Here is a 14,287-nt window from a genome sequence, read left to right as displayed (position 1 = left end):
ATTCATGTTAAATAGTACCAGGTTCCTCTGGTGAATGCTTAGAAAGAGTTTGTCCTCTGGTGTTTCTGCAGCTGAGAGGGCAAATTGGCCTTCGCTGCTATGCCAAGAATTTGGTCTCCTCCCAATGGGTGTGGTGCTTCCGTCTGGCTCTGAAATTATTGCATTCTTCCCCAGGTTGCATGCATTTATTTTCTTATACGTTCTGCTGATTGAAGCACCCTTCATCTTGACAACTCCCGTCTCTGATAGTTGGTTATTTTTCTAAATGCTGAATGACTGTGTGAAGCAAATAGCCAGTTCTCAGCATGCAGGGTAATTAAAGCTGGGGCTTCAAGTGAGTGTGGCCAGACCCACCTTCCCATTTCTTTTGTTCAGTCGAAAACCAGACTGCCGCGTGTTGAAGATAAGTTTTCTGGCCCAAACCCAAAAGCTGATATGGTAGGAAAAGGACTGTCAATTGAATATTTTGTACAGTTCTGACCCAAATTTTAGGTCTTTGGTGTTAGTGGAAAATGTGAAGGGTAGAAAGGGGAGCAAGGGACTTCCAGTAATGGTTCTAGTTGTGACTGTTTTAAAAAAATATATAACAAATGCTAGCATGAAAACTTTATAATGGCCCTAATGAGGCTACTTATATCATATTTCATGTATATCTCATTAAGTGAGCTGGTCGTTGACTGTAACAATAAATTTGAACTTAGTGAAGGAAATATAGTAGATCAAATTGATACGATCATATCATAGTAGATCAAATTGATAAGATAGGATAACAATGTTAAGTAAGTATATATAACGTCTTTAATAGGAGACTATATTGGACCTTTAAATAGTCACGATATATATTACATTATACACCGGAGGTGGCTGAACTTGCTTAACGGAAGAGCCACATAGAATAAATGTCAGATGTTTGAGAGCTGCAAGAGATGAACATCAGATGTTTGAGAGCCACAAGACATGTATGTCAGATGCTTGAGAGCTAAAAGAAAGGAAGGAAAGGTGGAAAGAAAACTGGAAAGAAAGCAAATAGATGGGGAGAGGAAGGGGGGGGGCTGTGGGGGCTTTGAGAGCCACGCAATATGTGTGAGAGCCACATGTGGCTCCCGAGCCAGTTTGGCCACTCGTTATACACATACACACTTTCTCATAAAATACTCTCATGTTATTATGCTAATATGTCATTTCATGTCATGGCTAAAGTATTCTTACATATATGTACACTGAATCAGAAATATTTCCAGTATTTGTATTAGTAAAACTGCCTATATATTAAGAAAAAAAAGGGGGGGCAAGAGGAGGCCTGGAAGGTGGGGGGGGGGTGGAGAGCAGCAGGCCCATCTGGGCGCAGGAAGGCCCCTTCTGCTGCATGTGTCCCCCGCTCCATCGGCTGTCAGTTCACTGCAGAGGCCCTGGGGGGCTGGTGGCCAGTGGTGAGCAGACAAAATGCTCCTGGCTTGCAGTCAGTGGTGGGCTTTTATCTGCCCATCTTGGCAAAGCCTGCCAACTTCTCGAAAGCACTGTGAGGCCGGGGATTTGTCACAGTCTGATGGTCCATCTCTCCCCTTTGCAGAGCTGAGCCCTAAGTGAGTCATGGAGTCCTGCTTTGGCCATCTCCAGCACCCGCAACAGCACCAGCCTCTGCAGCAGGACTGTGGGGCCCTCCCAATGCTTACAAACAGCGAGGCCTCAAAGGCCAAGAACACCCAGAGCTCCAAGGCAGGGGGGTCCTATGGAGTCAGTATTCGGGTCCAAGGAATCGATGGACACCCCTACATCGTGCTGAACAACACAGAAGTGGGTTCCCCAGAACCCCTCTTAGCATCAGAAAACAGTCAGTCAGTGACCTCCCTGACTTTTGACAGAGCAGCCCCAGATTCCAGTTCTGCTCCTGAATGTGAGGGGAGAAATGGCGAGAACAGCCAGTGTGTGGAGCTTCCTCCTGCACCGCCAGGCATGCTTCCAAGCCTGAAGTTAGCCAGCGCCAGGGAGGGAGAGAAGAGAGAGTCTCATTTCAGCCCTGGGGCCCCCCAGCCCTCCAACCTGCTGAATTTTCAGCGGAACCCGGAGCTTCTGCAGCCCTATGATCCCAAAAAGACTCTTTTGGACTTGGAGGCCTTTCAGACTTCTTCGTTCGGTACAGCCAAATCTGTTGCTGATGAGGTGAGACCTGAGGCCAGATCTTGGAGTTCCCAGCTGAAACCCGCATCGTCATTGGATAAAACAAGTCTCCATTTTACAGAACTGGCCAAAGTGAATGTAAAAACTGTCCTCCTGAGTAAAGCTGCAACTGGGGAGGATGTAAGCAAGCCGGAACGGGAAAATACCGTCGTCTCAGACAGCCCTGATGGGATTCATGAATCCCTGTCTTCTAGTGGTGGATCTGCACATGCAGTGAGCCCCCCCACCTGCCAGGAAACAAGGAAAAGTCGGCCTGACCTCCTCCCCTTCCGCAGGCAAGATTCAGAGGGATCAATACCGAATGGCTCTCGGCGGTCATCGACTTCATCAACAACACCAACACCAACGTCTGCAGCTTCCTTGTACCGGTTCTTCTTAGATGATCAGGAGTGTGCTATTTATGCCGATCACGTGAACCGGCATGAAAACAGAAGATACATCCCGTTTCTGCCTGGGACTGGCCGCGATATTGATACCGGTTCCATCCCTGCCGTTGATCAGCTTATTGAGAAGTTTGATAGGAAGGCTGGTCACCAGAGGAGAGGTCGGCTGGGGATGCGGAGCCGAATTCATCCGGATGACCGTAAACGGTCAAGGAGTGTGGACAGCCTCCTGCCCTCTGGCCTTCAAGTGAATTCGGAGGGTTTAGATGAATTTAGTCAAGATTTGGGGAAATCATCCGAACACCTCCTGCAGCCCTCTCAGGTGTGTCTGAAGAAGCCAGGGCCTCGAGACCAGAAGTCCCCCTCTCTTGGGGAAGAGGGCATCCCTCGGACTGTCGGTAAGCTCCAGGCCACATCTAGAGTCACTGCAAGCAGCTGTTTTAATTCCTTGCAACATCTGCCACAGGCTGATCTCACAGATGAGAGCTCGGCTCCTAAGGCATCCACGCTTCCAGTCCAGACTAACAAAAGTGAAAGGAAAACTGTGACTTCCACTCTCTTGATAGCAAACCGGACTGCAAAATCTTTAGCTTCAAATGCACAGGTAATTGGTGGGAATGCCAGATGCTAGCTCTAGCCAGCGAGGGGGTGCAGAATGTCCAAGATCATGATGCTTTCAAATATGAAATGAATGGGCAGTTATACCTGAGCCTTATTGCAGCTGTCATTCAGGGCGGAGAGGCTGTTGTATAAAATAGCTCAGAGGGCAGCCGTGTTGGTCTGCAGCAGAAGAGCCAGATCTGAATCCAGGTTTTCCTAATAGACCCTTTTCTCTGGGAAATGAAATGGCTATCTTCTCCTTAAGAGCCTTTTGGGGTACTTAGGGCCTTTCAGTGCCGCTTCAAACCACTTGCCAAATCCTTCTTTTCCAGGTTTAGAGTTTCTTCAAACTGGATGTTAATCTTATAAATTGGAGGACCAAGTGTCTTCTCATGTTGTGTTTCTGATTAAATCATTTGAACAGTCTCCTCCAGAGTCTCTCCTTTTCCCAAAGCCACACCACGCTGGCTCTGAAACAGACTTGGCTTTTCAGACTCCTCTCACACTAGAGTGTCTCCCAGGTGACCACTCTCTTCTCCAACAACCCGTCACCCTCCCCTCTACAGTTAGCTGCAGTCCTCTAATCAGAGTGAGTTCCAAGAGCTGTCAATCAGTTCAGCTAGCTCACTCTCTCCCAAGCACACCTCTGCTTGCTGTCCATCACAGCCTCTAAGGTGCTCCTGCACTTGAGTCAAACTGTTGCGTGAAAGGCGGCTGTGTGTCTTGTTGAGGAGGGGGATGTCCAGCTGAGCTCTATCCTCTGTGAAGGTGGTTTGGTGATGGGGGGACAGAGCAGATGTTTGGATGTTATTATTACAGTAATCTCTGTTCCCAAAGCAAAGTTGGAGCAAGGAAAGACCAGAGCCCAGACTGCCTGCCTTCTTTCCTGCCCCCTCCCCACTCAGGTTTTAGGGGACGAGTGAAGCTGCCTGTGATCTGGGATCTCTTGCCATGTGGGCTCTGAGGCGGTTGCGGAGGGTTCTGGACTCAAGTGCCCTGGATTCTGTGTGGCCTGTCTGTGACAGAGGCCCAGCTGGGAGCGAGCAGGTTCCTTCCTCAGGTGTCTGCTGTGTCTTTCCAGGTGACTCCGGATTTGCTGAAGGGGCAGCAGGAACTTGCACGGCAAACCAGCGAGGAAACTGCCAAGCAGATTCTCTACAACTACCTGAAGGGGTCAGTAGCATGAAATGACGACAGCGGGAGTGGCATGTGCTTGAAGGTGTGGGGTTGACATGGAACCTTTCTACCATCACCCTGCTTCAAGTCCAAATCCTCAGAGCACAAAATAATAGGGAGGTGGCCCTACGGGCCGTCTAGTCCTACCCTCTGCTCAATGCACGATCAGCCTAGAGCATCCCTGACAAGTGTTTGTCTAGTCGTTGCTTAAACACGGCCAGGGTGGGGGAGCTCACAGCTTTCTAGGTAGCCAATTCCACTGCTGAACAACTCTTACCATAACAAGCCTTTTCCCAATAGCCACGGGTACCTTCCAACCCTTAATTTAACCCCATGATTGCAAGTCTTTCCTCTGCTGCCAACAGGAACGACTCCCTGCCCTCTTCTGACAGCTGTTCAAAGACTTCAGGAGAGCAAGCCTTTCCTCCACCCCACCCTCCTCTTTTCCAGATGGAAAATTCCCAAGTCCCTCAATCTTTCCTCATAGCCCTTGGTCTCCAAGCCCCTGATCATCCTCCTCGGTCCCTTTTGCACCTGCTTCATGGGACACTTCAGCTGCATCCTTCTTTCTAAGGCCTTCTGGTCTCTCCCCCCCCCCCCCAGTGCTCTTCTGGTGTTCCGGTCCCTGGGATGCTCTGATTCCTTGTCTTTGTGTTTGCTTTGGTGGTTCCATTGCTGACTGAAGGGGGTGCTTATTTTGTACCACATTCCCCCATGATTTCTTGGCCACTGAATTTTGTTTGCTGCCTTCTACGTTTGTTTCTAAATGGGATATAAATGTTTTGCATAAATGCAGCATGGCACTGCTGCTTGACCCTGCCAGTCAGTGTTTGTGCTGGAATGTGATTCCATCAGAAGGGGCTTTCTCCCCCGAGGGATGTGGGGGGTGGGCGAGGGGGAGGCAGGGCCCTGGCTGACACGGTTGGTGTTTCAGGAGCAGTGAAAACGACGATGCCACCAAGAGAAAGGTCAACTTGGTGTTTGAGAAAATCCAGACTCTGAAGTCTCGAGCGGCTGGGAGCACACAGGTAAAAAAACTCAGGCACAACAACATTGCCTCTTTGTGGGGAAACATCTCTGATTTATCCAGACAGTTTTATTTCTGGGAAGGGCAGAACCTTAGGGTGCCCTAAGGTTCTGCCCTTCCCAGAAGGAGTTTCATGTGGAGCTTTGTCTGAGCTGAGCGGGGGCTCCTCTGTTCTCTTCCAAGCTGGAAATTGTTCTGTGCATAAATCCCAAGGAGGGGGAAGTCCCAGCTGCTGCAGACCCACAGGTGCCTCAGGCCCATGCATGCTACTCTCTCCTGGAAACAGCTGGATTGCAGATGGCCGAGACTAGTTCAGATCTATGTATTTGATTCAGATTTGGTTCTCTGGAGGCCCAAGTCCCATTGAAAAGACTGTGGAACTGGACAGAATCCCCTGAAGTAAACCTCTTCCTTTGGGAACTAGCTTTAAATGGTTTTTCAAAGCCTGCGAGTGGTGCCATATGTGTTCCTCTTCTTTGTTTAAAGGATGCTGGTAGCCTTGTGAAGGGTTCCCAGTGATGATAAAACAACTCCCTTCCTCCAAGGGTGCACGCCAGGACTCTGGCAACATGCTTCTGCCTCACAACTACAGATCCCCCAAGCCATCCTGGGTCCCTCTCTCTTCTCTCCATTGTTCTGTTTCCAGCCTGAAAGGGCTCCCTGATTAAACGCTCTGTTTTGGGCTGCAATTTTGTCCTCGTAGTCATCTCCTCCTCCGACTGTTCAGCCCTGGGAAGGGAAATCCAGTGAGGGCGTTCCAATAAAACTCATGTTGTTTTAACTGCAGGTTGCTGATAATTCAGCTGAAGTCAAAACTCTGGTGGAACAGAAGGAGGGGCTGGAAAAGGAGGTTTCTGAACTGCAAAGAGCTCTGGATCTGGGGGTCAAGGTAAGGGCTCTCTTGCTGTTGCGTAAGAGGGGGGAAAACAATTCACTCCTCTTTCCAACGAAAAAAGAACATCAGCAATGGAAAATACAGCTAGTCTCAGAGATTCATAAGTTCATCTAGCTCTCCTCTGAGTGGGCTGTTTCAGAGAGCTGCTGTATTGGTCTGCCATAGAAGAGATAGAATCAAGTCCATCAACAGTTTGGAGGTTTGAGCTTTTGAGAACCCAGGCTTCCTCCACGAGGTACAAAGAACAAGATCCAAGTCAGGGAGCACCTTAGAGAGACCAGGAAGGTTTCCAGGGTAGGAGCTTTCAGGACTAAAAAGCTCCCTTTGTGAGAGATGCACAGACTATGAATCTCTCGAAGCCCCTGTTGTCTGAGAGTCTGGGGCCCTCTGCCTGCAACTTGGGCACCTGGACAATGAGCCACAGTCCTTGAGTCTAGGGAGAGATCTCTGCTGTACCCACTCTCAGCCGAAGGAGCCAGGGGTCTGATCTGGCCCAACACGAAATCCCCCACTGAGCTGCAGCGCCCACTGGTTTGTTCTCCAGTATCAACTAATCATGCTTACCTGAGCAAAAGAAATCAGAGTATTGAACAGCAGCTGCCGTGACGCCCTTCCCATGTAATGCTTTGGGCCTGAGTTGCCTAGGTGGCCCTCAGCACTGTCCCTGTGAAATGCATTTGCCAGGAAGCAGGCCTGTTGTGACTACAGCACTCACCAAACCTGGGCCCACTGAGTTACACTTTGGTTCAGAGTAATCTCTTTGCATGAACACATGAAGCTGCCTTCTACTAAATCAGATCCTTGGTCCATCACAGTCAGTATTATCTACTCAGACTGGCAGCTACTCTCCAAGGTCTCAGGCAGAGGTCTTTTTTTTTCTTTAAAACAATTTATTATAATGTAACTATTAACCATTGTCAAAGATCACCAAAAGTCCTTTAATGTTCCATTGTTTTCCAATATATTTTTGAAACTTTCCCCACTCGTTTTTAAACTTCTCTAGATCTTGTTCTTTTAAGATTCTTGTAAGTTTATCCATTTCACTCCAATGCATGACTTTCAAAGTCCATTCCCACATTTCTGGTATTTTGTCTTGTTTCCACATTTGCACATATAATGTCCGTGCAGCTGAAAGATATACCAAATTATTGTTCTATCTTGCTTTTGAAATTTTTCCATTTGTAATCCCAACAAAAAGATATCTGGTGCCTTCTTGATATTATATCCCAAAACTTTTGAAATTTCTTGCTGAATCATTTGCCAAAGTTGTTTTGCCTTTTCGTAAGTCCACCACATATGGTAGAAAGATCATGACATTTACATTTCCAACATCTATCCGACACCTGATTGTTCATTTTTGCCAATTTCTTAGGTGTCATGTACCACCTATATAACATTTTAAAGCAATTTTCTTTTGTTATAACATGTAGATATTTTCATAGAGTTCTTCCATAAGTATTCCCATGACTTCATCTGTATTTCCTTATTTATATTTATCGCCCATTTTATCATCTGTGATTTAACTACCTACTTCATCTTCCATAGACCATTTCAATAATAGTTTATATGTCTTTGAGATCAGCTTTTCTTTTCCTCCAAACAGCATTCTCTCCAGTTCTGTTTGTTCTTGTCTTATTCCATAGTTCTTGATGTCCTGTTCAAGCAAACTCTTTATTTGTTGCAATTGAAACCAATTATATTTATATTGCATTTCTTCAGCCAATTTTAATTCCATCTTTCTTCCTTGAATTTTTAAAAGTTCTTCATATGTTAACCACTTCTCTTCTTTAATATCTGAATACAATTTTATTACTTCTGTTGGTACGATCCAAAGCGGTTTCCTCTCATCACCCTTATCTTTTCTATTTTGACCAGGTATTTAACAGATTACTTCTGATATAGTGATGTGAGAAGAAACTGCCATCTTATTTTTCCCAAAGTACATATAAGCATGCCATCCAAAGACATTTCCATGTCCTTCTAATACTAATGACTTTCTGTTTGATAATGTCATCCATTCCTTAATCCACACCAGACACACTACATCATGATACAGCTTTAAATTAGGCAGTTGAAATCCGCCTCTTTCTTTCGCATCTGTCAGAATTTTCATTTTGATTCTTGTTTTTTTCCCGGTCCATACAAATTTTGAAAGTTTCCTTGGCCATCTATTAAATTGTTTATTGTCTTTCACTATTGGAATTGTTTGAAACAGGAAATAATTATCGATAAGACGTTCATCTTAATTGCAGAAATTCTGCCCAGCACAGACAGCTTCAGTTTGTTCTATTTTGCCATATCTCCATCGATCTTACACCAGAGTTTCTCATAATTGTTTTTATACAGATCAATATTTTCCGTTATTTCTACACCTAAGTATTTTACTTTTGAGATAATTTCACACTCTGTTAATCTCTGTAGTTCTTCCCGTTTACTCTTTAACATATTTTTGCACAAAATTTTTGATTTTTCTTTATTAATATAAAAGCCTGCCAATTTTCCATATTCTTGTATCTTACGAAGCAACAATGGTGTTACATGAGTGGGATTTTCATTTATAAACATCACGTCGTCTGCAAATGCTCTGTACTTATAAGAAAAACCTTTCATTTTTAGTCCCTCTATCTCTTTATCTTCTTGAATTTGAATTAACAAAACCTCTAAGGTCATTATAAATATCAGTGGAGATAGAGGGCAACCTTGTCTTGTTCCTTTATTTATTATCATTTTTTCCATTAAGTCTGCATTAATACAGAGCCTTGCTGATTGTTCAAAATATATCGCCTTTACCATTCTAATAAAGTCTTCTCCCAATCTCAATTTCTCCATCACTGCAAACACAAAATCCCAATGCACATTATCAAATGCTTTCTCTGCGTCTGCAAAAATAATGCTACTTCTTTTTCAGGATGCTTCTCATAATATTCAATAATGTCTATAACTGTTCTAATGTTGTCTTTAATTTGTCTCTTGGGAAGAAATCTTATGTGTTCTTTAATAAAACTGTTCAAATGCTGTTTAAGACGTTCTTCTAACATTCTTGCATATATTTTATAGTCATTGTTTAGCAATGAAATTGGTCTATAGTTTTTCACATTTGTGGTGTCTCTGTCTTCTTTCGGTATCAAGGAAATTACTGCTTCTTTCCATGTACTAGGAATTTTTCCGTCTACTCTTATGATGTTCATCAACTTCTGAAGTTTTGGTAGTAGTGTCTCTGCGAGAACTTTGTAAAATTTTGCCGTAAAGCCATCTGGACCAGGTGCTTTTCCTAATTTCATTGAGTTAATCGCCTCCTCTATTTCTTCTCTCTCAATTGGTTTATTCAACATATTCTCTATATATTTTTTAATGAGTTAACCTTAATTTTCTGTAGATACGCATCAGTTCTTTTTCTATCTACACTTTGGCTTTTAAACAACTTAGCATAGTATTTGTAAAATTCCCTTTTAATGCCTTTATGGTCAACAATGTCTTTTTCTCCTGGCACAATTTTGTTAATTACTTTATTCAGGCAGAGGTCTTGCACATCACCTATTGCTTGGTCCTTATCAACTGGAGACTCTGGGGATTGAACCTGGGATCTTCTGCATGCCAAGTAGAGCCTCTGCCCCAAGCCACAGCTTCTCCCCTCATTTTGACAAATATCTCACTCATGCCTGCCTAAGAAAGACATCTGCCAGCTTTTGAACATCACCTTCTTCAAAAGAGCCCCCAAAACGACATCTTCTAATGCAGGGGTGTCAAACATGCGGCCTGGGGGCCCTAGAGGGCTGCTATCAGGCCCCCAAGCAACTGGTTCTTGTCTGCTTCCTTCTCCCTCTCTCTTGCTTTCTTCTGCATCCTTCTGATGAGCATGTGCCTTTTGTAAGTTGTGTGAAGACATAGTTTGTCATCAGTGGAGAAATATTTCTGTTAAAAATTTCATTCAGGACTGGCTCTATGAGAAAGCATCTTGATGCGAAACATGTACCAAGAAGTCGACAGGCACATTAGGGATATATCAACCTTTGGAGCCTTCTTTTGAGGGAATCTGGTTCCTCAACTACTCAGGAGCAATTTTGTTGCCACATGAATTTATGGACTTTATTGTCATAGAACCTACCCCTTGTTGAATATATTGTTCATAGGGTATCTCTGTGTGTGTGTAGATACATATATATATATTTCTTATGAAATAGAGACTGTTTGTAATTGTTTTGGCACAGTTGTTTTTGTTTTGGTCCTTCTGCATCTCAGCTTGCTTTGCAAAGCTTGCTCAGTTGCACAGGAGCTACAGAGCAAAATCTCTATTTTCTTCATTGGTTGAGGCTTCTCCTCCTCCTGGTCCCCTGGGGAGGGAGGGAAAGAGCCAGAGCTTCCTCTGCCCAGGTCCCTGGATTCCATGGGAGAGAAACAAAGAAAGCACCTTTAAGACCAACAAGTGCTAATGTCTTAAGTATGTTTTATTTTAAGGTGTTTTTTTTAAAAAAATATTTAATCACGTTTGTCTGTGTCCTTTAAAAAGTTTATATCTCTGCTACCTAATCTTAAATAGGTACACACATGGCCCGGCCCAACAAGATCTCATTTATGGCAGATCTGGCTCACATAACAAATGAGTTTGACACCCCTGTTCAAATATGTCCCTTCATTTGGTGAGGCCTCTTGGTCGCAAAGAGTCGGACTCGACTGTGAGACTGAACAACCACTTGGTGCTCGTGCACCTTCTGAGGGGGGCCTCCCCCACACACCACCTCTCCCTTTTTTTTGTTAAATGCTGTTGCCATAATTAAAATTTTTGATGCTCATAATTCAGAATCAACAGAACCTCAAAGAAGAAATAGATGCAACAAGAGCAGAGCTGAAAGAACTGCAACGGCAGCTGGAAGAGGCTCTGGAGGAAAAAGAAGCCTTCCATAAACGGGCTGAGGAGAGCGAGAAGGATCTGCAGCAAAGTATCGAAGAGTATGTTTTCTGTACCAACTCTCTGTCTCTCTCTCTCTGTTCTCCCCCTCCCCCTTTGGAAGAACTCCGGAATTCCACAGATCAGATTGTTGTTTTTCTCCCTCAGTACTAAGTCCAAGAGAATCGTGAGCTGTAGAAAACTCTGCTAATGGCTCTTGAAGTACTGAATCCATTTTCCTGTTCTTGCTTTCCTGGAGATGTTGGAAGCTACAGCTTTTCTACTGATGGCTGAAATCCTTTCTCTGCTCTTTGTGCTTGTTGCTATTAACGCTCTAGAAATAGGCCCCTGAGAGCGACTGCTAACTGCAATAAAAGATTACAGTAAAACATCTTAGACCATTAGAAGAAGAAGAAGAAGATATTGGATTTATATCCCACCCTCCACTCCGAAGAGTCTCAGAGCGGCTCACAATCTCCTTTCCCTTCCTGCCCCACAACAGACACCCTGTGAGGTAGATGAAGATATTGGATTTATATCCCGCCCTCCACTCCGAAGAGTCTCAGAGCGGCTCACAATCTCCTTTCCCTTCCTGCCCCACAACAGGCACCCTGTGAGGTAGATGAAGATATTGGATTTATATCCCACCCTCCACTCCGAAGAGTCTCAGAGCGGCTCACAATCTCCTTTCCCTTCCTGCCCCACAACAGGCACCCTGTGAGGTAGATGAAGATATTGGATTTATATCCCGCCCTCCACTCCGAAGAGTCTCAGAGCGGCTCACAATCTCCTTTCCCTTCCTCCCCCATAACAGACACCCTGTGAGGTGGGTGGGGCTGAGAGGACTCTCACAGCAGCTGCCCTTTCAAGGACAACCTCTGCCAGAGCTATGGCTGACCCAAGGCCATTCCAGCAGGTGCAAGTGGAGGAGTGGGGAATCAAACCCGGTTCTCCCAGATAAGGGTCCGCACACTTAACCACTACACCAAACTGGCTCTCCAAAGTTTGAGTCCAGGGGCACCCTTAAGACCAACAAAGTTTAACTCTGGGTACAAAAGCGTATACCCAGAATCTAAGCTTTGCTGCCCTTAAAGGTGCCACTGGACTCAAACTTTGTTCTGCTGCTTCAGACCAACACGGCTGCCCACCTGGATCTATCTTAGATCACGGAAATCAAAGCAAGAACTTTGATTTACAGTATACAACTGTAGCCACGACGGCCAAAAGCTCTAGTGAATAAACTGCATCTTTTTGAGTACTGGGAGAGAACTGGCTCTGTTTGTCCTCCTGAGCTTGAGAAGTTCAGAGGCAGAGGGGGCCACCACTGAGAAGGCCTGAAAGCTTTTGCCGTGGAATTGTGGGGTCTGTTCCTTCCTCCTCTGAAGCTAGAAGATAAGGAATGTTTTGTTAGAAACAGGGCTGCTCCTGGAACATTGGCAGTTTCCTTCTCCAGCCCGACACACACCTTATTTTTTTCTTTCTTTCCCTCTTGAGGCTTTTCCAAGTGAAAATGGAGAGGGAGCAGCACCAGACAGAAATCCGGGACTTGCAGGATCAGCTCTCCGAGATGCACGATGAACTGGACAGTGCAAAACATGCCGAGGATGGTGACCGAGAGCTCCTCATTCAGGTGAGCAGCAGCAAGGTCTTCTGGGCTGGAGCCAGGATTGAGTGGTGGGCAGCAAGGCCTGGTGACGGAAGGCAGAGGGCATTTGTGCCTGAGGAGGAGAGACTGCCTTCCTGCCGCTTTGCAATTGCTGTGGTGGATGTTGCCCCTCCCAGCCTCCACATCCCTGGCCTGGACATGGGCAGGAACTCTGGTGGGGCTCCCCAGCTGAAGGCTACCTTTCCTTGTCTCTCACCCTGGGGGGGCCTAGGAGCTGATGCAGCTGAAGCAGGACCTGCAGGCCATCCTGATGGCCAAAGAGCAGCAGGAAGACATCCTGAGGAAGCGGGAGCGGGAGCTGACCGCCCTGAAGGGGGCCCTGAAGGAGGAGGTCTCCAGTCATGACCAGGAGATGGATCGGCTGAAGGAGCAGCACCAGCAGGAGCTCCAGGCCCTGAGGGAGGATTTAGCTGAAGCAACAAAGGTCAGCGTGGGGTGAGCTGGAGCGGAGGGGTGCTGAGGAGGGGGGTGGGAGGGAGGAAGGGAGGGAGGGGACAGCAGGGGCCTGTCCATTACTTGGGTGAAAATCTTCTGACTGGGATTGGCCTTCCAGCCATGACCCATGTCTTCCTTCCTCTCCTCCTCAGCCCTGGGTGGTTCTTGTGCCCTGGTGGGCAGGGTCCGCCCTCTCACTCAGCCGTGGGCCTTGTGTGCCAATTGTCTCCCCCCCGCCCCCAGGCCCAGCCTCGAGTCTTGCTGTTTCTGCCCTTCAAATGTAACTCTGTGCTGTTGACAGTGATGTATGTATGTTGAGCTGCCAGCAGGGGCTTCGCTGTCTGCTCTTCGCCGGACTACGGGGTTGGTGTTGATTCCCATGGTCAACACTGCATTCCCGTCTGCCTCATTCAGACACAAAACAATTGGTTTGGGGAGGGGAGTGCCCTCGAGAGGAAGCACCAGCCAGCGCTGGCAAAACAGTTTGTTTATGACTCAGTAATCACAGATACAGCTCAGGCTCAACCCCAACCCCATGAACTGTCTCTCAAAGACCTTCCCTGGTAATTGACTGTTTTTTTCCCAATTATGGAGCTGCAGTTACAAATGAGGGGAAATGAAAGAGGGGCTTGTCTGAAGCAACAAGGATCCAGCCTCGCTTATGCAGCGGGGTGGGGGGAGGAAGAGGAGGGCTGGCTCTGAATTGGGGAGGAGGTAGGAACACCCGCTCGTTGTTTCCTGGCAGGACTGGGGTGTGGGGGGTGTGCCATGGGTGAGGACCCCTCTGCCTCTGCTCCCCACCCGTCTGGGCACTGCTGGCTTGTCTAGACCTCTCTTCCCTGATGCAAAGCGATTCCAGGCGGATGGGAACAACTGGGAGCCCCCCAGCGAAGCCAAGCAGGCCCAGGACTGACGGAGAGATCCTCTGGCTGACCCAGCTCAACCTGCGGTGGAGCCTGTGTGCTGAAGCGCAAAGCCTCATCCTCTCCCTTTGGCTGTCGGCCACTTTGCCTGAAGCAGAGGACCCCAACATGGTGCCCGT

The 14,287-nt window shown here is 46.6% G+C and overlaps 1 protein-coding gene across 1 annotated transcript in view; it reads left to right on the top strand.

Annotated features, from left to right (window-relative positions):
• Window positions 1–1,597: 1,597 nt before the first annotated feature.
• The window catches only part of CGNL1 (cingulin like 1), a 43,843-nt gene continuing 31,153 nt past the window's right edge, over window positions 1,598–14,287 (top strand). Inside the window, exons 1-7 of the mRNA XM_060259818.1 lie at window positions 1,598–3,165; window positions 4,243–4,334; window positions 5,272–5,365; window positions 6,152–6,253; window positions 11,058–11,206; window positions 12,639–12,774; window positions 13,022–13,234. Coding sequence (XP_060115801.1) covers window positions 1,666–3,165; window positions 4,243–4,334; window positions 5,272–5,365; window positions 6,152–6,253; window positions 11,058–11,206; window positions 12,639–12,774; window positions 13,022–13,234 — 2,286 coding nt within the window. The 5' untranslated portion in view covers window positions 1,598–1,665. The remainder of the gene's footprint in view (window positions 3,166–4,242; window positions 4,335–5,271; window positions 5,366–6,151; window positions 6,254–11,057; window positions 11,207–12,638; window positions 12,775–13,021; window positions 13,235–14,287) is intronic.

The sequence above is a fragment of the Heteronotia binoei genome, chromosome 19, assembly GCF_032191835.1.
Source record: "Heteronotia binoei isolate CCM8104 ecotype False Entrance Well chromosome 19, APGP_CSIRO_Hbin_v1, whole genome shotgun sequence".
Classification (NCBI taxonomy): domain Eukaryota; kingdom Metazoa; phylum Chordata; class Lepidosauria; order Squamata; family Gekkonidae; genus Heteronotia; species Heteronotia binoei.
This window is presented reverse-complemented; position numbering and strand designations above follow the sequence as displayed.